Source organism: Prionailurus bengalensis, chromosome A3, assembly GCF_016509475.1.
Source record: "Prionailurus bengalensis isolate Pbe53 chromosome A3, Fcat_Pben_1.1_paternal_pri, whole genome shotgun sequence".
NCBI lineage: Eukaryota > Metazoa > Chordata > Mammalia > Carnivora > Felidae > Prionailurus > Prionailurus bengalensis.
In genome coordinates this window covers 103,100,589-103,127,205 of record NC_057354.1, presented here as the reverse complement: position 1 = coordinate 103,127,205, position 26,617 = coordinate 103,100,589, and the positions used below count along the sequence as shown (strand labels likewise).

Sequence of the window (26,617 nt, the reverse complement as noted above, 5' to 3'; positions counted from 1 at the left end):
ATTTGAACCACTAGTAGCAATAAGCAGTGTATTAGAAACATAACTCCAAATAAATGATAGCATCTGAATGTCCAGTCTTGGCCACTTTAGGTTGTAATTATACTGCTTTCTCAATCCATTTGACTATCCATTTTAATACCTTTAATATTTCGTATGTTGTATTCAAATGAATTGTTTTTTCTCACAGTATAATAAACCAGCGAAGAAATGGAAGGTTATGACTCAGGAATTCATTAATCAGCACACAGTGGAACACAAAGGAAAACAAATCTGTAAATACTTTCTGGAAGGGAGATGTATTAAGGTAAATTTATAGTGATATCTCATGAGTCATTTTAACTTCCAAAATAATCTTTAAAATGTAGTCTTTTGGGGGTGGTTAGGTTTTTCATTTCTCATATAGTTGTAATAAAGCTATTTCTTTGAAATGTACCTTGCATGGAAATACTGTACCACAGAGCTCATTTAATTATATTCTGGGACAGTAATATACTTTGTTAAATCAGGTTTTATTTAACAAACACATAATGCTGACTATGTGGCAAGTACTGTTCAAAGTGGATCACTAATATTAAACGTTTTAATCTTTACGGCAAACCTATGAAGTAGTTACTGTTATTCTCCCCACTTTATTTTATTATTATTTTTTTTAATGTTTATTTATTTCTTTTGAGAGAGAGAGAGAGAGAGAGAGAGTAGGGGAGGGGCAGAGAGAGAGAGGGAGACAGAGAATCCCAAGCAGGTTCTGTGCTATCAGCGCAGAGCCTGAAGCAGGTTCAGTCTCACAAACCATGAGATCATGGCCTGAGCTGGAACCAAGAGTCTTAACTGACTGAGCCACCCAGGCACCTCATATTTTCCCCACTTTAAACGTGGCCAAACCAGGAGATTAATTAAGTGACCACAGTAGCTGAGCTAGAAATGGTGAGTGCTGGTAGAGCCAGGCAGTAGCCTCTGAGGCCACGCTCACTGTGCTGCCTCTGTACATGGCCACATCCACTGTCTTGGGCAAGAATTCCAAGGGATTGTTTGAATTATTATTAGCTCTTTATTTAAAGACTGAAGATGTGTCCATACTTCTACCATGAAATACCATAGAGAAAATTCAATGTTTCTCTTTTTCTCTCTTTTTTTTGTTTTTCTTTTTTGTGACAGGGAGATCAATGTAAATTTGATCATGATGCAGAGTTGGAGAAGAGAAAAGAGATCTGCAAATTTTATTTACAAGGATATTGTACCAAAGGAGAGAACTGCATTTATATGCATAATATCCTTTATTAAAAATATGTTAACCAAAATATTGAGGTTGTAAAACATTACTGAGGTTTTTATTTTATTTATTTATTTATTTATTAACATTACTGAGGTGTTTTTTTTTTTAATTTTTTTTTTATTTATTTTTTTTCAACATTTATTTATTTTTGGGACAGAGAGAGACAGAGCATGAACGGGAGAGGGGCAGAGAGAGAGGGAGACACAGAATCGGAAACAGGCTCCAGGCTCTGAGCCATCAGCCCAGAGCCTGACGCGGGGCTCGAACTCCCGGACTGCGAGATCGTGACCTGGCTGAAGTTGGACGCTTAACCGACTGCGCCACCCAGGCGCCCCAACATTACTGAGGTTTTTAAAAATCCTAGGTACAACCTCTACAGGTTACTTTGGTTGTAAATTTAAAATAGCATATTACAGAAACCAAGTCTAGGTAGCCTTTGTGCTTCGAAAGGGCAAACTGAGGTATTCTTTAGGAAAATAAAATAACTTCCCTTTGGAAAAGAAAATCTGTGAACTAAAGGTACTTTATATTTAATATACTCAGCTTATAAGTATTTCAAGCAACTGTACTTCCTAAAGGAGTAGTTGGCAAACTGTTTATTCTATGACTTAATTATTTTACTTATGAATATAAGTATTAAATTATTGTTGAACATTATAAAACCGAAGTCTCATCAAATCTTATCACACAGTGACAAACACAGTACATTCTTCCCTATTTCTCTTTGGATATCTATACATTTAAATTGTAACTCCTGTCCCCACTCAAATTGGTATTTCATTATACATAATTCTTCTTTTAAAAAAATTTATATATATCTATATCTTTGTGTCTATCTATATCTAAACCTCATGAATCTTTCCATGTTAACTGCCCCCCATTATGTTGCTGGTTATTCATTACCATTTATAACTAATGGAGCCTTTCCTCCCTGATTTGAAACTCCATCTTCATCGTAGATGAAGTGTTTACATGTATGTTTTTGGTTTTGTTCTGGACTTTCTGTTGGGCTCCATGGATCTGTTTGCCCTAATGTCTGTGTTGCTTTGCTGGATTATTTCTGTCTTGCCAGCAAACTGATATTTCACAGATCCTCACATTTATTTCTTCTGCCTAAAATTTAAAATAGTCTTGTGTAGGTCAAAAAATAATATTAACAAATTAAGTAAAAAATCCCTTTTTATCATAGAGCTAAATATAAAAAATGAAACCATACAAATCAAATGATTTTTATGAATGGATTCCTTCATAATCCAGAAGAGTGGAAAACTTTCCCAAGTCTGACTTAAAATCCAGAAGCAATAAAAGATTGAAAATTTGCACAAAAATTTTTAAACTTGCATGACAAAAATATGACCTATGTAGCCAAAGATAAATAATAAAATGAGAAAAATTATCTGCAACTTACATCACTTACAGAGAGATAACAGCCTTAATACATGAGTTTCTAAAAATTGAAAAGAAAAATGAGCAAGACATACAGATAATTCATAGAGAAATGCAGATGTTCCCAAAATGTTATAAAAAGACACTCCATCCTGTTCATAATATAATGTATGTCGAGATACCATTTGTAGCTTCCAGATTTGCAAAAATTAAAAGTGAGAGCAAAGTTTGTTAGCAAGGCTGTGAAAAAACAAATGACATTCCAACTTTGTGGTAAGAATGCAAAATTGTTCACGCCTATAGATGGGAGCTTGGCAGGCTCTGGCAAAATTACATGTGAATTCACCCTTTTCTAATTGGTCTGGGCAGTGATTACTGATGGCTGCTAAACTCATTAGGTGAAATGTTGGTGAGCAACTTTATAATTGGTAGATTGGGCTGACAGCACTGGGGTTGACTGCTTGGTCTTAACCTCACTAAAAAAAGCCAACTATACGTTAAATGCCTCCTAATACGATGCAGTATGGAGTGTTTAAACACCATCTATTGACAAATAGTAAAATTAACAAATGATGCAAAAATCAAGGAGGACTTCTAGAGATCAATAAAGGAAATTTGAGAGGTCTATTAACTGGATGCAATTTATGGATCATGTTTGGATCCTGATGTGAATAAAGCAGTTATAAAAAGACATTTTTTGGAAACAGTCTGGAAAATTTGTGTGTTGACAATATCAGATGAAATTAATGCGTTAATTTTTTTAGATTGATGGTAAGGTTGTGATTGCTAAGAAAAATATTCCTTATCCATTTGAAATAAATTTGGAAACATTTTCTGATGTAATGTATTGGAATGTGCTGTGTTTCATATACTCCAGTGTTTGTGGGGAGAGTCGAGAAGAGAGTATAGGAGTGATAAAGATCTCACAGAATTCCAAATGATGAAAATTGTTGAATCTACATGGCCAGCAGGAGGGAGCTCATTTTCTCTCTACTTTGGTACATGTTTGATAATTTTCAAGTTGACTTTTTTTAATCCTAAGTAATCTCACTCTTCATGGATAACCATGCTAACAATATGGTGTGAAGCCTTTAAGATTTTTTTTTCCATGCTGAGGTATGTATGTATGACTGGATGTATATATGTATATATTTTTACACATAATTTTTTACAAAAACGTTATCCAGCTATGGTTGTTAAGGTTTTATTTTTTTTTAATTTAATATTTATACCTTTAGTTGATATGGATTATTTTTTAATGTGTGATGTGCAGTAAGGACCTTATTTTTTTTCCAGATGGTTACACTTATTGTCTCATCTTCACTGATTTAAAATGGCATCTTGACCAGATCTACCTCTATACTACTATTACACATTGTGCTGTTTGATTTTTCCCCTCTATAATAGTATATTTGATATGTAGTAGGACAAATAATCCTCCTTTCTCTATCAAAATGTTATAATAAATTTGACTTAAGAAAAGGAAATCTTTTTAAGATTTGGCATATTTTTTTTTTAATTTTTTTTTTCAACGTTTATTTATTTTTGGGACAGAGAGAGACAGAGCATGAACGGGGGAGGGGCAGAGAGACAGGGAGACACAGAATCGGAAACAGGCTCCAGGCTCTGAGCCATCAGCCCAGAGCCTGACGCGGGGCTCGAACTCACGGACCGCGAGATCGTGACCTGGCTGAAGTTGGACGCTTAACCGACTGCGCCACCCAGGCGCCCCGGCATATTTCTTTAGAAACCAAACACCTTATTGAAATAAAAGCTTTCAGCCTATTCTAACATTTTCCCCATAGGGTTATGTCATCTGTAAATAATAATAATTACTTCTTTTATCACATTTAAGCTTCTTAATTTTCATTATATTGGCTACACTTCCAGCATGATGTTCAACAGTAGTGATTGTGACAGACATAATACATGTTTTAATGATAGTGCTTTTTTGCTTTGGCTTGTGGCTGTAGGTTTTTATTTGTTTGTTTTTGTTTTTAAGATTTTATTTTTAAGTGAATTCTAACACCTAATGTGGGGCTCAACAATAGAACCCTGAGATTGAGGTACCCATACTCCATCGACTGAGTCAGCCAGGCACCCCTTGTGACTATAGTTCTAAGATACATTTTTTTATGTTTATTTATTTTTGAGAGAAAGAGAGAGACAGAGACCAGGGGAGGGGCAGAGAGAAGAAGGCACAGAATCCAAAGCAGGCTCCAGGCTCTGAGCTGTCAGCACAGAGCCTGATGCAGGCTCAAACTTACAGACTGTGAGATCATGACTTGAGCCAAAGTCAGACACTTAACCAACTGAGGTGTCCCTAAGATTTTTTAAATCAAGTTAAGTAACTGTGTTCTTATTTTACTAAGAGGTTTTTATTTTTATTTTAAGTCAAAAAAAGATTTTGAATTTTAGCAGTTGCCTTTTGTATCTGCTGAGATGATCATATGATTTCTCTCTCTTGATCTTGTCAATATAATGATTATAGTAATAAATATGCTAAAACCACTCAGGAATTCCCTGAACATAAACACAAATGGTATATTTTTTTAATAAACTTACGGATTTAATATTTTCTTTAGAAGTTTGAGGTTTGTCTCCAAAACCATGAGAATGATTTGCTTATAGTTTTCATGTTGGGATATTTGACTTTAACATGACATATCAAGTCCTTTGGTTTTCTTCATAGATATAAGCTCTTGCTACAAAATTTGTTTTATATAATATTTTTATTATGGAAAATTATAGGACTTACATAACTAGAATACTATAGTATTTGCTATAACAATTGTAAGTATTTTTTCTTTAAAAAATTTCTAGTTTAATATAGTAAGAAAGATTTAAAATTTTTGAATGTTTGCTGCCTAATTAAAATACTTAATCTTAAAATAAAAAATTAAGTAGTCTAACCTGACATGATTGTAGAAAATTTAGTATGATATGATTGACTCAGCACAGTTATGTTTTGTGGTTTAAAAATATTGGGGTTTGATTTTACTTGGTTTATTCCTTAATATTTTTATTTACATGAATTTCCATGTAAGTTCTATCACAGTGGAGCGAAATGTTACCAAGGAGACAATTGTAAATTTTCCCATGATGATCTGACTAAAGAAACAAAGAAACTTTTGGACAAAGTAAGTACTGTCTTTTGCACTTCAGTTATTTGTTAGGTCTCACCACAAATTCATTTGACTTGAATCATGTTTTACAAATTACATTTCATAAAACCCTCCTGAGAAATCAAGGGTTTGCTATTTTAGGTTTTAATCCATTAACATAGTGTGTTAAAGGGGTGCCGGGGTGGCTCATTCACTTAAGTGTCCGACTTTGGCTCAGGTCATGATCTCACGGTCTGTGGTTTCGAGCCCCGCATCGGGCCCTGTGCTGACAACTCAGAGCCTGGAGCCTGCTTCGGATTCTGTGTCTCCCTCTCTTTCTCCCCTCTTCTGCTCATGCTCTGTGTCTCTGTCTCTCTCAAAAGTAAATATTAAAAAAAATTTTTTTTAATGTAGTGTGTTAGAAAAGCAGAAATATTGGGCTAGGAATTAAGAATCTTTTCTTACTCTTGTTCTGCCATTAAAAAGCTAATGTACTTTGAGAAATATCCTTTACCATTTTGAATCTCATTATCAAAAATGAGTTTTCTCTCTCTGATCCATTTTAACTTTAAAATGATAATTTTCTAATATCAAAACTAGGTTATTGAAGTGTTCACAGTTTTTAAATGTAAGAAGGAAGAGGGGTGCCTGGGTGGCTCAGTCGGTTGAGCATCCACCTTTGGCTGGGGTCATGACCTCATGGTTTGTGAGTTCAATCCCCATGTTGGCTCTCTTGCTGTCAGCATAGGGCCTGTTTTGGATCCTCTGTCCTTCTCTCTCTGCCCTTCCCTCATTTGCACTCGTCCCTGTCTTTCTTTCTCTCTCTCTGACTCTCTTTCAAAAATAAACATTGAAAAAATTTTAAATGTAAGGAAGAAAGCTTGTGTTGAAATAGTAATCTTGGCGAATTATTTTTAGGTGTTGAACACTGAAGAAGAAGCCACAAATGAAGATGAAAGAGAATTAGAAGAACTTAGAAAACGGGGCATAACTCCTCTTCCCAAACCACCTCCAGGAGTTGGGCTTCTGCCAACCCCACCAGAGCATTTTCCCTTTTCTGATCCTGAAGATGATTTTCAGACAGATCTCTCCGATGATTTCAAGAAAATCCCATCTCTTTTTGAAATAGTTGTGAAACCTACTGTGGATTTAGCACATAAGATTGGGAAGAAGTAAGTTAAAATTTTTTTTAGTGATATCATTTTTGCTCCTAAAAATTCTTATTAAGAAACTAACTTGTATTCCATGGTAATCATATAATTAAACTTAAGTAGAGATAGCAGATACCTGGCATTCACCCCAATTGCTACTTCCTACTTTCTCTTTGTCCCCACCCTCCACTGCATGCCATCCATGCTTTTCTCTATGGAATCCTTAACACAGCTTCAGAAACCTCTCCACACAGTAATCCATCCGGAAGGGCACTGCCAGGTGGATGAATTGATATTTCTCCCAATTTGTTAGGAGGCTGCATGGGTACTGATAACACCTTCAGATAGTGGCATTAGCATGGCTTAAGAATATTTAGTTCTTTTAGAGAAATATTTCCTTGGGCTAGTAGAGGAAAATCTTTGGATAAGCTGGATCCAGATCTGCATTTTCTAACACCACCATTCCAGCCTTGCTACCCACATCGCAGGGTCTGTGCACCTGGGCCTTAAGTCCTATTGTTGATTGTTCTTTTAACCCTGAACACTCAGGGATCCCTAACAGTGAGATGTCAGCAAATGAGGAACAAGAACTCTATAAGAAACATCATAGTTAATGTGAACCATTAAAATTATTTCTATTAAGGTCAAGAAGAAGACAGGTATGTGCACTGTTGGCTAATACTGTAGATCAGATCCTCGTCAATGCAAAAAGAGAAAGATATAATAGATATAAAGATATAAAATGGCCTGGAGAGACAGGCCATTATTTAGGCAGTTTTCCTCAGTAATCCTGAAGGAACCAACTGCCAAAACTATTAGAAATAGTAGTTAAATTAGTAAGATATCCAGAAAGAAGTACAATAGTCAAAACCTAAAGGTCTTTTTATATGCCACCAGTAATCAATCAGAAATTGAAAAGTTGTATGTTTATATAGTATAATTTTAATTTCATTATGTATTCAAAAAGATCTGTGTATGCCTAGACTAGGAGAGAACTAATAAAGAAAAATTTATCTTTGGGTGGTGGGATTAGAGGTGATTCTTACTTATTTTTGTACTTTTCTGTATTTTTCAAAATATCTCTGAGTAAGTTTTAGAACAGGTGATAGTGAGTGGCAGTTAAGACTATGAGCTGAAAATGAAAGCAAGATGCATGTATTGGTGTTTTCACTTGGAGATAATATGGAATAAACTGCTTCTTAAAAACACGTTCTGATATAGAAAAGCACATTCAACCAATACTTAAAAATGTAACATTCTTACTTGCCTCTTTCTTTGAGCTAAGAAATATTCCTTCTGTCTACAGGCCACCAGCATTTTATAATAGTGCCTCACCACCAGGACCACAATTTCAGGAAGGCAGTCCACATCCTCAACATATCTATAGTTCTGGATCAAGTCCAGGTCCTGGACCCAATATGTCTCAGGGACATAATAGTCCTGTGATGCACCCAGGCTCCCCCGGACATCATCCGTGTGCAGCCGTGCCGCACAGCCCACCTTTGCCACCTGGTCCACCTGGAATTTTAGGTCCTCACAGTCAAGCTGGAGTACTTGTTCAACCAGATCCACCTTTGACACCACCAAGTATGAGTGGTGCTTACCATTGCCCGGGCTTTCCAGAACACATGATGAAAGTACCTAGAGAGAATCACTGTTCTCCAAGTTCGTCATACCTGCAAAGTACTGGTGAAATGCAGCTCAACACCAGTTACGAGTCCGTACAAAACCCAGCCGAGTTTTATGATAATTACTATTCACAGCATGTTGTACATAATTTCCAGCCACCCAATAACTCTGGTGGTAAGTTTTCCTTTTGAAATAACTCATTTTTAATTTAAAATCTTTGTGGAGTTATCTATCTTTCATTAAAAACATAAGAATGTATGTTTTAAATAAAGCTAAGTAAAATGTAATGAAATTGAAACCATAAACATGTTTTTTTTTTAAGTTTATTTTGAGAGAGAGAGAGCATGCATGAGAGCACAAATGAAGTTGGACAGAGAGAGAGGGAGAGAGAGAATCCCAAGCAGGCTCTGCCCTGTCAGCACAGAGCCCCACACTGGGCTCGATCTCATGAACCACAAGATCATGGCCTGAGCCGAAATCAGGTTGGCCACTTAACCAACTGAGCTACCCAGGTGCCCCCAAAACCATAAAATGTGTTTTAAATTTAACCAAACATTGGTTACACCAGAACTTTAGATAGTTTTAAACAATATTTACAATCACATAATAATTTGGTAATCAAATGTAGTTAGTATTAGAGCTTCAATTTGTTATAACTCACTGTGGTGCCCTCTAGAGGAGTTCTGTGCTAAATTCGCATCTGTGTCTTTCTGTGTTATGTGTATAGATGGCATGTGGCATGTTGAATTTGCCCAGCATCAGCCTCCGGTTGTTCAGGATTCCCCAAACCGGGGTGGTGGATCTGACGGCAGCAGCAACACGACGGGCCACGGCCCCCTGCCTGCACCAGGTCTCCTTCCTGCAGTGCAGAGAGCTCTTTTTGTGAGACTTACTCAGAAATACCAAGAAGAAGATGAACCAAGCAGCACCCAACCTCAGAGGGCACCAAGCAAGGAAGAAGGTGTGTCAGGTGCTGTGATAGCATCTTACTTTGGATTACTTGGTTCCTGAAACGGTCTTGAATAGGTTAAAACTTGGAAAAGGAGTTCCTCTAAACTATCTATTCTATTTCCAATTTACCTTGTAGCTCCTGTCTGCTTGGAATTGATTGTGGTTTCCAGGGCCATACATGCTTTAGTAATTAATTGCAAAGGGTTTGATCGGAAGCTATATTGTGAGGCCTGGCTGAGCAGACTTGCTAATAAGTCCTGTGTTTGGAAGAAAGAAATAGAACAAAAACAGGACATCTTCCAGTTCAGGAAGTTTGACTTCTAGCCCAAGTTTAAAATGACTCAGTTATTAGAGAAATTTTTATGGGCACAGGCTGTGTATTTCAGGTTCTACTATATTATGAAGGAGTATTCTTTTTAATATAAAAGATTATGTGGAGGGGCGCCTGGGTGGCTTGGTCGGTTAAACGTCCGACTTCGACTCAGGTCATGATCTCACAGTCCATGAGTTTGAGCCCCACGTCAGGCTCTGTGCTGACAGCTCAGAGCCTGGAGCCTGCTTCAGATTCTGTGTGTGTGTGTCTCTCTCTCTCTCTGCCCCTCCCCTGCTATGCTCTGTCTCTCTCTGTCTCAAAAAATAAATAAAAACATTATTTAAAAAAAAATTTTTTTTAAAGATTATGTGGAGACACCAAGTTTACCCTAGTGGTTTTGATATTGATAAGTGTATAGCAATTAGTTAATTCAGTTAAGGAGAGAAAGCTTAAAGCATCAAATTTTTATGAATTACAAAATTGATGTGTTTGCCCACTCTGTGTGTGTGTGTGTGTGTGTGTGTGTGTGTGTGTGTGTGTATTTCCTTTTTCTTAACTGCACACCCACTGTGGGGCTCAAACACACGACTCAGACCAAGAGTCACACTCTCCACCAACTGAGCCAGCCTGGTGCCCATTTGCCCACTCTTAAATATAAAATTTATAAATAACTGTGTAGAACTAGATAACATTAGGTAGCTACAAGCTATTATATAAACATTATTTGTTGCCTTTTCAAAGAAGGTAGCATTAACTTTTCATTTATTTAACATCATGGGGAAACGAGGGATTCCTAATAAGTTAATTTCCTGTATGATTTATGTTTGCTCCTTTAAGTGCTAAAACTTAATTTTAAGAAAAAACAATTTTCATTATTTTCTATAAAGTCTTACAAAGATTTGTATTTTCATAAATAAGAAAATTACAAATTTTCTAGATATAAAATTTTGTACTATAATATTATATAATTGGTGATGTTTTATGAGAGTTTTTTCTCCGTGTCCAGAAAAAATCTTGAACAGCTAGGCTTTTTGTGTTTGTGTTCATTTTTATAAATTTTAATGCCCTTATAAGTTTATCTGTCCTTTGATAAAAAGCTGATAACTGTCATTTCCTATCTAATACCTACTTTCCATTGGGCTATCTCTACTGGTTTGCTTTCCTTCTGTCATATACTCATTCTCATTCCAAAAAGGATTTAAGATTGCTTATAGATATGAAAGTCAAAATAAAATAGCATTTTCCTTATATGGATCAGATTTGGATCATCTTACCTATTTGGATCAAGTAACAAATTCTGTGAGGAGTGAAATTCCTATACAGAAGTATTTAAAATAATGGCAATAGGTAAAAGCTTTAGGCTTCCTGAGGTCACTGAGAAGAAGAAAAGATATCTAGTATGTAGAAGTAGCCTGTTGTTGTTGTTGTTGTTGTTGTTTTTGTTGTTATTGTTGTTGTTGTTTTGAAAGCTAGCTCACTTTTTTTTTCTATTGAGAAGAGAGCGCAAGCAGGGGAGGGCCCAAGGGAGAGGGAGGGAGAGAATCTTAAGCAGGCTCCACCATCAGTTCAGGGCCCAACATGGGGCTCAATCTCATGACCATGAGATCATGACCTGAGCCAAAATCCAGAGCAGGAAGCTTAACTGACTCAGCCACCCAGACGCCCCTAAAAGTAGTTTTCTTCAGACACTGAGATATGAGTAAAACTTTTTTCAGTTGTGTTGGGACACCTGGCTGGCTGAGTCGGTGGAGCATGCGACTCTTGATCTTGGGGTTGTTAAGTTTGAGCCCCACATTGGGCAGGGGGATTACTTAAAAATAAAATCTTTTAGGGGCGCCTGGGTGGCGCAGTCGGTTAAGCGTCCGACTTCAGCCAGGTCACGATCTTGCGGTCCAGGAGTTCGCGCCCCGCGTCGGGCTCTGGGCTGATGGCTCAGAGCCTGGAGCCTGTTTCCGATTCTGTGTCTCCCTGTCTCTCTGCCCCTCCCCCGTTCATGCTCTGTCTCTCTCTGTCCCAAAAATAAACGTTGAAAAAAAAAATAAAAAAAAAAATAAAATCTTTTAAAAAAAAACTTTTTTCCATTGTGATATAATCTATACAATTTTTGAAATTTACTTTAAGACTTTTCTTACGCTTATTTATTTTGAAAGGGAAAGAAAGAGAGCAGGGGAGGGGTAGAGAGAGAGAGGAAGGAGAGAGAGAGAGAATTCCAAGCAGGTTCTGTGCTGTCAGTGCAGAGCCTGAGCGGGGCTCGAGTTCACCAACTGTGAGATCATGTCCTGAGCTGAAATCAAGAGTTGGTCACTCAACCGACTGAGCCACCCACATGCCCCAGTCTGTACAATTTTAAACCACACTTTTCGGGGCGCCTGGGTGGCGCAGTCGGTTAAGCGTCCGACTTCAGCCAGGTCACGATCTTGCGGTCCGTGAGTTCGAGCCCCGCGTCGGGCTCTGGGCTGATGGCTCAGAGCCTGGAGCCTGCTTCCGATTCTGTGTCTCCCTCTCTCTCTGCCCCTCTCCCGTTCATGCTCTGTCTCTCTCTGTCCCAAAAATAAATAAACGTTGAAAAAAAAAGTTTAAAAAAAAAAATAAATAAACCACACTTTTCAGCCTAAATTTCAGTACTTGTTTTGCAAGCTCTGTTCAAACTAAATGTGTAACACTGAAGTTCCATGTAATAGAAACACATTAATGAAATGAAATGAGGTAAAATGAGAATATTTACAATATTCTATTCATCCAAGATATTCTAGTATGTATATGTATGTATGAGTGTGTGTGTATGAGTGTATGTGTGTAACCAATTCAGAGTTAATGTATGTTGTTTTAATGGAAAGGAAGGAGACTCCCCTTCTGCAGCATCAGTTTATAATCTCTTCTGTACTACTAGAGAGAATACCTCTGATAGTTAAGCTTCTTAACAGTGTATCTAACACACTAAGGTTAAATAGACTAGGAGTAAGGTCTGAAGTGTTCCCATAAAGTGTATAGATTTCAGGATGTTAGTTTTGTTACTTTTAATTTTAAATGTTTAAATAGCTAATATATTCACATATGTCAAGCATCTAAAAATATAATAAGCTATAAATGAAAAATCTCTACGTCATCCCTCACTTGGTCAGCTCCTATTGCTTCCTTAACCAGTACTATTAGTGTTTTTGTTTTCTTTCCAGATTTTTAAAAAGTATTTCTCCCTTGTTATCTTGATAAATCCAGACTAAAAAAAAAAAAAAAAAAAAAAAAAAAAGATAAATCCAGAGCTATGAAACCTGAATTACTTGAATTAAAGAGATCCAAAACATTTGGTGTTCTTTTCCAAGAGTATTTCTCTTCTTACCCAACTCTGTCATACCACACACACTTTGGCCAGTCGGAATGAAAGGTTCTGACTTTCTCCTGGCTGGAAGGACATTACACATATTCTAGTATCACACTTCTTTCTTTATGGAGTATAACGACTAAATTGATCATTGTCATCCCACATCTAATTTTGTTCCAGTGTTGAAACTCTGGCATTTCTATGATGCATTTTCTTGAAGTTAGACTACACTTATTTCAGAAATAGCATGTGTTTTTTAAATTATCTCAATTAAGGCCAAATATGAATGTTTCATTCTTTACAATAAGTTTTTGTCTACATTTAGATGATACTGTTAACTGGTATTCCAGTAGTGAAGAGGAAGAAGGAAGCAGTGTCAAGTCAATACTGAAAACATTACAGAAACAAACAGAAACTTTAAGGAATCAGCAACAACCTTCCACAGAGCTCAGCACTCCTACTGATCCAAGACTTGCTAAAGAGAAAAGTAAAGGAAACCAAGTTGTTGACCCTAGACTTCGTACTATCCCAAGGCAAGACATGAGAAAAGCTTCTGAGTCTGCCCCGCTGGATCTTAGACTTGCATGGGATCCCAGAAAATTAAGAGGGAATGGAAGTAGTCACACAGGATCTTCTGTTGGTGGAACAAAGTTTGATTCACACCATGCAAATGCTGGCTCTGTCAAACACAAAAGAGGAGATGATGATGATGAAGATACAGAAAGAGAATTGAGAGAAAAAGCTTTCTTAATACCTTTGGATTCTTCCCCTGGTATAATGCTCCAGGATCCAAGGTCACAACTGAGACAGTTCAGTCACATTAAAATGGATATTATCCTAACCAAACCCAACTTTGCAAAACACATCGTGTGGGCTCCAGAAGACTTACTTCCAGTCCCCTTACCTAAACCTGACCCAGTATCTTCAATCAATTTACCTCTACCCCCTCTTATAGCTGACCAGAGGCTCAGTAGGTTATGGAATACAAAAAGCGATCTTCATCAAAACACCATGCCCATTGATTCAAAATTAGCAGCCAAAGCCAAAATTAACACAACAAACAGAGAAGGCTACCTAGAACAATTTGGGGACTTACATAGTTCAGGAAGTAAGTTAGGAGATCCTAGGCTACAAAAAAATTTTGATCCTAGACTTCATAGACAGCATGGTACAGAGTCTCATCAGGCAGTTACAAAGGATTCACATACATTAAAGAGTGCCCCTCACTTAACCAGATCAAACCCTGGTTCATCACAGCCCTCAGGGGCAATAACTAGCAATTCTAGTCCCGGGGCCTTGCCTCCATATGCCCCTAAACTCTCCTCTTCAGCTGGCCTTCCACTGGGAACTCCAAGTTCAGTTCTTAGTGGCATTAGTTTGTATGACCCTAGGGAGCATGGTTCATCATCTACATCAGAGCTAGCAACAGAAAATGCAGAGAACCAGAAAAAAAGTGGTAGTTTAAAAAGTAGTGACAAAAATGAACCTTCTCCCGGAGAGGCAGTCCCGCCACAGAAAACCAGTCCAAACGTGGAAGTCACTGTTGATGGGCCAGTTGACCCACAGGCAGATAATCTCAGGAGTTCTGGTGTGGTTCAGGTGCCAGCAGTGCACAGTCTTCCTATTCAGGCATTAACAGGCTTAATTAGACCCCAGTACAGCGATCCAAGGCAGTCAAGACAGCCAGGACAGATGAGTCCCACCCCAGAAAATGATCCCGGTAAAGAACCAGATGACAAATCTCTGAAAGAGGTTTTTAAAACTTTTGATCCAACTGCTTCACCATTTTGTTAGCTATTGTGTAATTAAGCAGTTCTTTTCACTCTTGTGACTATTGCAGTCCTCTGCTGTTTTGTAACTGGTTTACCTCTATAGTTTATTTATTTTTAAATTATAAATACTTTTCAGCTGCTAGTATCAGAACCACATGAAGTTATATCCTCTAAAGCCTGTGGTATTTTATATAATATTTTTATAACTTTAAGAGACTGTAGTAATTGACATAGAAACTTATCTATCATGTTAGCTTCGGTAGAAGTAATTTTATCGTAAATAAACCATCATGAACTCAACACTCTGCCCAAATATATGCCAGTTGTCTTTCATAATCAATGTTTAGATAAACGATTACCACTTTTATATGGTTGTTAGTTTCAAGCAATATGATGTACATTACTTTTGAGCAACAGTATTTTGACTAGGATCTTCTCTATTTGTCAACCCAGAACTGATTAATATGTAATGCTAACTGCTAACTAAAATGTAAAATTAAGTAAAGAAAACATTTTTAAAATCACAATTAGCAGAGCAGTTCATGTTTAAGGGCATCACTTTTATTAGTATTGGCAATATTATTTGTGTAAATGAAGCATTTGAATGTCCTATCTTTTAAAAGTATTTTATTGTATACTGTATCATAGAAGTTGGAGATACATAGATTGTTTTTGCTAAAGTGGAAAATTCCCAAGTTCTCTAACATAACTTTTTAAATTTAGTTTTTCATATTAAATAGTTATGAGTTATTGCTGTGTTACATTGTGATGTTTATGTGTTTCGATGTTTTTTGTCTTTAGCAGCATAATTTATATTACTTTTTCAAATGATGTAGCTGCAATAATTGTATTCATCACGACTTTGGTAATTTTTAACAAAATTTTAATAGATCCAGTGACAGTCTGTAGTGATTATTGCATTGATAATGTTTTAAATGTCCAGGTTCTATATTTTTTCTTAAATAGCAAGAAAACACAGAGATGGTATAATCAACTGTATATGGCTACCAATAAAGAATCTCTTTCAGATCTCTCCTGACTGGCATTCTGTAACAGAGGAGACTGCCTGGTATTTACAGTATTTAATGTCCTCATAGATTGGAAATCTCCTAAGTTGGCTAGAAATTGTATTTTTATGAAAACTAATTTGTATTCATTCTTGTGTATTTATTGCAGTATATAAGTAATGGCAGCCCTATTTGTTTTATACATATATTATTTATAACAGAAACTAAGTATTACACTAATATTCATATCTTGAACTGGATGTGTGTGACAGTGTTTGTTGGTAACAACTCCAATAAGTAACTTGAAAACAGAGCATTTCATTATAAAAGATAATGAAAGTGGGGGAAATCGATCCTTGGATGAAAACAGCTACCCTTGAAAAGTGATTTTAAAAACATAGCAAAATATTTCTGTAGGAACCTAACACTTAGATAGCATATGTTAACTATTAATGCATATTTTTTCTATTCACTTCTTCACTTTTTTGTTTTTGTTTTGCTTTGATTCCATGCTTAAATGGAGTTGCAGCTAAGTGAACAACAACTCTGCTTACTGAAGAAGTTCATTGTGTTCTAAGTGGAAGGACAGTTGTTTGAGGGGATATGAATTTCTACTATTTATACTTTGGTTACATTGTTGCCTAACATGGCTCTGGATAACATTTTTGGTTAAAAATGTACTTTAAAGCCACCATAGAAAGTATTTTCTGGTTTCCTATCCACATGAACTTTATTATACACACATACATATATGTAGTACTCCTTTTTCAGGGAAAAAATCAGTAAAATTGCTGAATTTTAGTAATTAAATGGATAATTTTAGCAAATCTCTAATTCCCTTGTGTATTTTATAATTATATTAAGTAATGCTATTTATATTTTAAATATCATACAAAAAAGATAATTTGGCTTGTTAAGGATCAAAATAGAATCCAAATTCTTAACAGAAGATCCTTTTTACCAAGAGATGTTGAACTATTAATTAAAAAGTAAGGTTTAAATATCATTAATGCAAGTTAAAATGTTCACTTGCTCAGTATTTTTGAGCCCCTATTATCTCAGCTAGTGTCCTAGAAGCTATTTTATAAGAAAGTGTGGACTTAGTTTAAAATTTAACAATATATTTTATATGAAAATTTTATATTTATGTTTAAAATAATGATTTTAATTTGTGGTCTTTTTTAATTGAGATAACTTTAGCTTAAGGGATATCCTATTGTATCCTGTCAACTTAGATTATCTTAATCTTATTTTTTCCTTTTTCTCACCAAAATCTAATAAGTAACCCATTTCCGCTGATGAATAACCTCCTTTAAGATGAATCGGTGTTTGTTAGAATCCATGTAAGTTGATTTACACCAGCACACTGGAAAGTACTTTATGTCCCTATTCTTATAAGCCAAACATTTACAGATAACAGAGGTAACTTGTGTCCTAAAAGAGTCTGGATGAGACTCACTGAGATGTAACTTAACTATTCATACTGGTTTGTGGCAGAAGGTTTATCCCTATTTACTGTGACGTTGAGTGGAATGGGATATATCAGGGTGTTACATTGGAATACCCAGGTGACCATAATTTAGATTGGGCAACTACTTTCCCATATCTTGTTTAGTCTTTGCCCAAAACTCCTGTCTCTGGAGCTTTCCCAGTTAGGACCTCATTCTGAACCCTGAAAGAAAACCAAACATTGGAGTGATTTCAAATTCTGCTTCATCAATTAGGTCTGCTTCTGTAGGGACCCTCTGTTACCCAGCTATATGTACCAAACCCCAGAATTAGGGTGCGAGCAAAACAGCCTAAGTAGATTAGATTTGCTTAGGTTTCTATTTGTCTTTTTAACTTGCCATAAGGATTTTAAATAGTAGTTTTCCTTGCTAGTCCTACTTATTTTAAGAGTGGAAGAATAGTTGATTAGTAAAGAAATCCTGCATAAGCTTACATATAAGCCGCTTTGCTGAATTAATTAGAAGAGAGAGAAGGAAAGGAGAACTTAAGAGGGCTAGGGGGTTTAAGGACCATGAATTCATATTGTTCTAAATTGATATATGGATTTTTTTTCTCAATGTCCAGTTCCTTATCTGTGAAATGGGTATAATTTTGACTGCTCATAGATTTGATATAGTGAATGAATTATTATTTTAAAGCATTTTAAAATGTAAAATTGGTTTATAACTTTTGCAGACATAATCATTATACTTCCACTAGGGTGCATTTAGCTGTACAAATTCTAAAGTAACACGGTTTGTGTGGTTTACCAGTTTTATGAAATCTCAGATGATATACATTAAAGACACAATAGAATTGTGTAAGAAGTTATTTTGTAGAATATTAACCCATGAAGTTAGCAATTCCCCCTTAACATTTTGTGTGTTAGTAAGACATAGGACTTTCCTATTTTAGAGCTTTATGGACTTGTAGTGTCTACTCAAGATCTGACCGCTCTGCCCATTTTGTACAAGTTGGATATTGATAGAGGGTTAAAAATGCTGACAGTCCATATTGCATGGTATGTTTGCTTCAATTATAGCATGTGTGCTGTGGGCAAAGTGGCCCATTTATTCATTATAAAAGCCATTGGCCTTAGAAACAACAGAGATGTTTACTCCCATTTCTTAGTATGTATTTCTGCAAGCACATGACACAGAGGTATTTCCGAGTGCCCACTTGCTTGATAAAGGTGTCATTTTCCTTTGTTCACGGCAATTTTAAGTTTGGCACTTCCTGGGGACCTAAATGTGAGGTCTTGTCAAAATCCTTCCAGTTGCACAACACAGAGTCTTAAGGTGGAGATGTTCTCCCCGAGTTCACCCTTCTGGGCGTAAGGGCTGTGTCTCAGAGGGGTGGTCTGCGCTCAAGGCTGTAACTTGGAGGGGTTGTGTGCAGTCACAGGGTCGGCTGATAGGGCCCCTGCACATTTCAGTAATTGGGCTTTTTGTGAATATCCAAAATGAAGAGCTGTAATTATCTTTTCAGAAATGGGTTGGCAGTGTTTGATCACATAATGGTCAAAATTAAGTCTAGTAGGGTATGTAAGTCGTTAGTAAACTTAGTTTAAATAAGGCTTAGTTTAGGAAATGTAAGCTTTAACAAAATGTAACCAAACAGGGCTTGAGTGTCTAGAGCTGTTTTCCTCACGTGTGTGTTTATTGTTTAGCATTTATGGAATGTCTTTACCCAAAGTGTTTAATGTGATTTACAGAACCAGTTTCAGTAGCTACCAATCACCAAATTGCTGGGCTTTTGTTTTGTTTTGTTTGTTTTTGCTGGGGTTTTGTTTTGAGTATGCTATTTATCAGCAGTATCTGCCAGTTGTAACAAAGCCTGTATTAACCTTCTTTTCTTGGAAAGGATACAGACCTAAGAAAGGACTTTAGGTTAACATCAACATAATATTTAGAATTTCTAATTTTTAAATAAGAAATAAAAAGCACATTTTAAATTGTATTTTATGCTTTTGGAGGCAAGACCGGTATGTGCCTCCCTACTTTGCTGTTTCCCCACAGCAACAAGCCTAGTTCTAGGCACACAGGTGGGTGCTTTGTTAATTGCTTCCCAGTATCCATCCAAGTTTAGATTTTCATGTGGCAGAGCCACTCCATGATTGTGTCCAAGAGTACAATTCATAAAGTATACCTCCTTCAGTGGACACAAGGTACCTACCTTCTCTTTTTTGTTTCCCCTCCCCATCTCCCAACCAAACAATGTAAAGGTAGGGTTATGGCAGCTTAACGTTTCTACAATAATTCATAACTCCAAGAGCCCTCCAGTTTTATAAGTTAACTTTACTACTTCATGGTAGAAATTTGAATTGGTCAATAATTTATTCCTGTAGATCTATGAAGGATTCTTTCTGTAACCAGAAAGAACTGCAGAATCAGAGACCTCTTTTTATTTTACAATATATTTGTCTAATTTCTCTCTTCCTGTTCTTAAAATATCAACCACAATTATGAAGTTATACCCCACCTGGTGAAATTCCAATAACATTAAAATTTTTCTTTATCCCAACACCTTGAAAGGTGATTTATCCTTTAATGTCATGAATTGGACTCTATATTGGGTCCTGCATGTTGCTTAATACCCTTCATTACCCTTTGGAATAGAACAATCATGTGTTGCAGTGGGCAAAATCATTGTGGGCATAGAGAAAATCTATTTCTCTATTTTATAGCCTTGTTTTTCCTTGAATCTCTTGTCTTGAAAACTTTAAATTTGTCAGAAGAAGTTAATATATAGCTAATATAGCATTTTAGAAAAATATTAGCTCCGAATTATCAGACCCCACACTTCCTTGCTCATTACTAATTTTAATACCTCTGTGAGGGTATTAAGGTTAAGAGGAGCAGTAAAATTTGCATTAGCTAATACTATTTTGTCAGAGGTCTGATACATAGTTTATTGTAAAACAATTAATTATATAGAGCCTCCCCCCCAAAAACAACTAGCCATGTTATTCCCAGACCTCCATTATGAGCAATATTTTCGTATTAGTTGTCAGCGATAGACTATACGTTTTATATGCTTTTTAAATAGAGAAAGTGAAAAATAATGAACTAATCATTGTTACTAGAGGTTTTCGTCCACCTCTGTTTTACAGAAGTTTGCCTTCCATTTGTTTGAGAGGGAAGTCAAATAAGATAGGAGAATATCTTTTCAGAAGGTAGAATGATATTTCCTTATAAAAGTGACAATCAAGAAATAGTCATTTGTATACTTGCCAAAGTTTTAAAAAGAATTTTACATTCCTGACCCTAAATCCACGGCTCCCCCACCCAGGATTCAGAAAGGGCTCAGTGTAGATCCAGGTTTCCGCGGCCCAGGTCCTTTTGTTTTCAGTCCAGGGCTTCTATGCTTGCACATGACTAAGGCATTGATGGCACTTGTGTCCTAGGATTCAGTGTGTGTCTGTGTTTGGAGGCGGGGTTTGGGATTGGGGTGGGGGAGGAGCGGTTTGTGTTCAGACTTATGATCATCCATTTTTTATCAGGTATCCAAGTACCATCTGTGGGCCAAAACACAGGTTCAACCTATTCAGAATGAGGTGGGATTTTAAAACAAAACAAAAATTTCTAATGTTATTATTTAATTTCCCCCAGTTGTATCTCAAATGTTGGGGAAATGCTGCCTTGACTGTTTTACTTTGCAAGGTTTTAGTAGATACCAATTTAGTAAATTAACTATACTGTCTGTTCAAAAGATACCAGCAGGGTGTATTTTGCTAAACTGATAAATTATTCTACTTAAAGACTAACAAATCATTTGGTAAAATCAGGAATATTATTTCTTTTCATTTACTAATAACTTTCCAAGTTACCTTCTGTTGTTGCAAGTTTCTGTAATTTTTTCCTGTCATACCTTTCTATTGTCTGACTTTAAATAAAAATGTTTCTAATAATATATGTCTAGCACTGTGTTGCTTTTCTTTAATACATCTTCTTCCTTTAAAGACAGAATACAGGGGAGCATGTACTCGTATGAGAACTTACAAATGGACCCCATCCCAGGCCTTCCTGAAAGAAAGAGATGGTAGTCCTTCAGTGTATCAGAGGCACAGAGATTGTGCTTCACTTAGCCACACAGGTTAGTAGCATCTGAAGTCCTCTATTTCCTGAGACTGCTGGCATTCTGGACATGTAAGTATCTCTTAGATGAGCTCACATTAATTTTCTAACGTTTATTTATTTCTGAGACAGAGAGACAGAGCATGAATGGCGGAGGGTCAGAGAGAGAGGGAGGCACTGAATCTGAAACAGTTTCCAGGCTCTGAGCTGTCAGCACAGAGCCCGACGCGGGGCTCGAACTCACGGACTGTGAGATCACGACCTGAGCCGAAGTCAGACGCTTAAATCGACTGAGCCACCCAGGCGCCCCTAGCTCACAATTTTCTATTAAAGGATCGAATCCAAGAGGTTGCTAGCAAATGGACTGCTTAGAGCAGAACAGGACCCCTCAGGACCAGAGTGGGACCTCATCACAGAGGGAGGGCTCAGAACAATGGGGTATGCACTTCCCTTTGAGATAGGAGCAACAAAGAAGTGACTAATCATGACTCCCTCAAAGGCCCGGAAGCTTCATTAAAAGATGTTTTCTGGTTTCTGTTCTAATATGTTCAGTGGCCAAGGACACACTGTCTTGAATAAGGGGGACTTGTAGATTCCTGGACTTACTTATTGAGCAACTCTGTGGAAAAGTCTTTGAGAGCTAGCAATCTCGTCCTGGAGCATACTCTCCTGAGCAGTGCAACACTGGGCGAGTTGGGACTTCCCAGAGCATCACCTTCCTCATAGACAAAATTGGGATCCATCACTCATTTGAGAAAGATTGTTTGAACAGTCAGCATATGCTAGTAGGTGTTGGGTTACAGAGATGGATAGGATAGACTGCTTTTATATCCTACATTTCCCGAATGAAAAATGTATGCAAAACCCCAGTGTGCAAACTGGATGAAAGTGGAGACATTCTGGCTGACGTTGGGGTGGGGTGCCAGATCCCACAGCTGAATCACCTCAAAGGAACGCGAACGGAGTGCGAGAGCCCACATCTGAATCCTCCACGCCGCAAGCAACCAGTTAGTTCATCGTACAATGCAGCTATCATCCTTTCACTCATTGCCTTAAAAGCCCTCCAGGGTTTCCCTTATCTGCACAAAAAGTCCAAACTCCGTGGCTTTGCATTCCAGGATTCTTTTCCAGTGCCTTCCCCCCTCTGGTTGTCACACCCCTGTATCAGCAGAGAACTAATTGTGCTGTCTGCGAATGAGCTGAGAATTTGTCCTCTGTTGCACTGTGAGCTCTTATTCTATTTGCCTCTATTTCCCCAGGACCTCGAGTGGTTTCTGGGTTTCTGTTCCTCAGCAGGAGCTCCCTCAATAATCGCTAGGACGTGACAGACTGGAATTGCAGATCAGAGGCCTTTATCCACACGGGTGGCACGCTTCCAGCTCCCACAGCCTTGTCAAAAGTCTACAAAAAAGTTCGAGACTTGAATTTTGGTTTCAAAATATTACAAGAGATTGTAAAGGTGAAATGTTTATTTTGAAAGCAACATTATTAAATACTGTCATAATGTGTATAATGAATAATTACATAACTTTATATTTTACACATGCATAGAAACACATGCATAAATATATGTGTACATACACAGTGTGGAAGATTGGGTGCCTTTACTACACTAGAGTGAGATCTTTAATTTTTTTTTAATGTTTATTTTTGAGAGAGAGAGACACAGTGTGAGCAGGGGAGGGGCCGAGAGAGAGGGAGTCACAGAATCCGAAGCTGGCTCCAGACTGAGCTGTCAGCACAGAGCCGGACGTGGGGATTGAACCCACGGACCATGAGATTATGACCTGAGCAAAGTCAGATGCTTGCTTAACTGACTGAGCCACTCAGGTGCCCAGTGGAGTGAGATCTTTAGAAATTATCAGGAGGTCAACACATAGCCCTGCTTCCAATCCAGAATTTAAAACCAAGAAATATCCTGGAAGACAGGAAGTGGGGCTTATTCTATAAACCTGGAGCTTCACTGCTGTGAATTATATTTCTGTGTGCGTGTGTATACATATATATACACACATACAAGAAAAATGGGGAGATTGCCTAGTTTTTCTGTGCTTTGTGCAATATTTTTACCAGGAAGATATTTTAGCTAGTTGTGAATAACCACCTATGCTTTATGTATTCATTCAGCAAATACTAAGCACCTATCCTTTGTCAGGCTCCACAATAGGCTCTGGGGATTCAGACGCAAATGGGGCAAATGGGCTTGGAGTTTACAGTTGAATGGAGGAGACTGAGATGCAGGAAGCATGTAACTACAGTGGCCGGGTGCCACTTCTCGTGGCCGCTGAGCCACAGGGTGCTTGGAGAAGGACCCAATGCTGCAATGCTCCCTCTCTTCCAGGGAGGAACTGGTCCTGTACGTGTTTCAGCCCCTTACAGGCAGGACAGCTGAGTCTGATCGCCATCTGGAGGCCATGTTGGATAACCGCTCACAGATGGAGTAGCAAACCCATCCCTCGCACACCTCTAACACTGAACGCTTTGGGGCTCCATGCTAGGTGTCAGGGGTGAACGGATGAGACACACACGATACAGATCCCATCCTTGTGGCAAGATTCAACCCAGCTTCACCCCACCCTCAAACTGGTACCTGTCTCCCTCACAGGCCTTTCCAAAAGCCTCCCCTCCCAACTGTCTGGAGCAACTGGGAAGGGCTCTCCCTCCCCACCACGGCACTGGGGTAGAGACCGGATGCCTGAAGCTTACAAGCCTATCCTTAAAACGCTTTGCTCTGACGGTGCAGTGGTTCTTCAGCAAGGGCCAAAGAGCCGGCAGCAGTCTGGCTCCTGGCTCCCCTGTGCTTGGGGCAAAGGATTTGAAGCCACAAAGAGACCTAAACAAAATTGCAAATTAGAGAGGATAAAGGGTGACAATGTGGAGGAGAGAACAGGTGGAGGTGGGGGAAGGGAGCAAAGGGAATAAAAAGCTGCAGTCAGCAAAGGGGAAAACTGCAGAGAGGAGGCCCACGGAGGAGTGTCAAGAAGGAAGAGGTCCCTGGAGTTGGACCAGTCAAGAACTCAGGGAGACCAAATTTGGAGAAGAGCCCATTGCATCTGACAAATTGGAAAAAAAATGAAAAATGAAGCCAGAGTTTTGAAGGATTGGTGGATGGTAAGGAAACAAAACAGCAGTGATAGACTAATATTTCTTGGAACTGGGTTCTGAATAGCAGGAGAAGACCCAGGGAATGTTTCTGAAAAAGGAGACTCAAACATGAGCCAGAGAAAAGGTAGTTTGAAAAGAGAAACAAGTACTTCCCCTGCTGGCCAAGAGGGAGTAACAGAGGCTAGGTTATACACACACACACACACACACACACACACACCCTTCATCCCTAGAACAGCCAGATGAAACATACAAAACAATAGAGTTCAGAGTTGGACCCCAGGCAGCATAGGACAGTCACCCTTAACAGAGATTAAACCCAACAGGCAAATTCACACTTCTAGTTGCAGATTTCAATACCCTTCGCTCAAAATGCATGGAAAAAGTAGAATGAACATCAGGGAACATCATGGAAAACTTGAACAACAGAGTCGATCAACTTGCCCCAGCTGGTGTTCATAGAAGACTCCACCTACCAACAGCAGAATGTACATTCTTCCCTACTGCACGTGGAACATTTATCCAGATAAACTATACCCCAGGCCCCAAAACAAAGCTCAGTAAACTTAAAAGGATTCAAATAATACAAAGAATGTCTTTTGACCACAAAGGAATTAAATCCGAAATCAAAACACAAAAAAATACCTGGAAATTCCCCCCAAATACTTTGAAACTAAATGACACAGTTGCAAATAATCCATGGTCAACAAAGAATTCAAAAAGGAAATTAGAATGTATGAAAAAGAAAACCATAAAAATTGGAGGCAAATGCTGAAGTAGTGCTTAGAAATCACAGCAGTAAAAGCCTGTAATAGAAAAGAATGCTACAGAATAATGATCTCTGGCTGCACATGCAGAAACTTGAAAAGGAGAACAAGTTAAGCGCAAAGTCATGATAACAAGTATCAAAGAGGGGCACCTGGGTGGCTCAGTTAGTTCAGTGTCTCTTGGTTTTGGCTCAGGTTATGATTTCCTGGTTCATGGGCTCCAGCCCCACATTGGGCTCACTGCTGTCAGCACAGAGCCCACTTCAGATCCTCTGTCCCCTTCTCTCCCCGCCCTTCCCCCACTCACATGTGCTCTCTCTCTCTCTCAAAAATAAGTAAAACATTAAAAAAAAAAAGAAATATTAAAGAGAAGGAATCCATGAAGTAGAAAACAGAAATCTAGAAAAGAAAGTCAATAAAACCAAAAGTTGGTTATTTAAGAAGATAAATAAAATGGATAAATCTCTACATCCAACTTTCAGAAGAAAACCTAGGAGGAAATCTTGGGACCTAAGTATGGCCAAGAGTCCTGAGCATCTGAAAAGGATCATCTTGCAGTGATCATGCTGAAGGAAAGAAGGCGGGGGGGGGGGGGGGTGTAGGAAAGAACACTATTACATGATTCCAGTTTAATTTTTTTTTTTCAATGTTTATTTATTTTTGGGACAGAGAGAGACAGAGCATGAACGGGGGAGGGGCAGAGAGAGAGGGAGACACAGAATCGGAAGCAGGCTCCAGGCTCCGAGCCATCAGCCCAGAGCCTGACGTGGGGCTCGAACTCACGCACCGCGAGATCGTGACCTGGCTGAAGTCGGACGCCCAACCGACTGCGCCACCCAGGCGCCCCTACATGATTCCAGTTTAATAAAAGTCCTAGAAAATGCAAACCAATCTTCAAGTAGCCACGCAAACCAGTCCTTATAGGGAGCTCATCCCAGGCTAACACAAACTTCAGTTTCCCCATACCTTGAACTTGACTGACCTCCCCAGTGTAACCTACACATCTTTCAGTACCTGGCTTCCTGCATAACTGATACTGTTCTCACTTTGCAACACCTTAATAAAGGCTTAAGCTAACAGGGCATCGATGTTTTTCCCCCTCCTCCCACAGTCTATATGTGATGTTCCTTCTAAGCCCAGAAACTGAAGTATCATTCCCAGGGGATCAGCCTCACCAGGGGCCCAGGGACATTCCCCCTCACTGGGAGGACTGCCAAGGCAGCTCTGTGCAAGGCCTAGCCCCTGCCCCCCACCCCCCACCCCTCCGCACCTGCCC

The 26,617-nt window shown here is 38.2% G+C and overlaps 1 protein-coding gene across 2 annotated transcripts in view; it reads left to right on the top strand.

Annotated features, from left to right (window-relative positions):
* Positions 1-15,927, top strand: part of ZC3H6 (zinc finger CCCH-type containing 6) — a 72,266-nt gene extending 56,339 nt beyond the window's left edge. The window contains exons 6-12 of one of the 2 annotated variants that reach the window (XM_043603986.1): positions 188-304; positions 1,156-1,267; positions 5,690-5,799; positions 6,682-6,935; positions 8,221-8,717; positions 9,271-9,513; positions 13,452-15,927. In XM_043603986.1, the coding sequence (XP_043459921.1) occupies positions 188-304; positions 1,156-1,267; positions 5,690-5,799; positions 6,682-6,935; positions 8,221-8,717; positions 9,271-9,513; positions 13,452-14,920 (2,802 nt within the window). In that variant the 3' untranslated portion in view covers positions 14,921-15,927. The remainder of the gene's footprint in view (positions 1-187; positions 305-1,155; positions 1,268-5,689; positions 5,800-6,681; positions 6,936-8,220; positions 8,718-9,270; positions 9,514-13,451) is intronic. The other variant, XM_043603987.1, reaches the window with a different exon arrangement.
* The last annotated feature ends 10,690 nt before the right edge of the window (positions 15,928-26,617 follow it).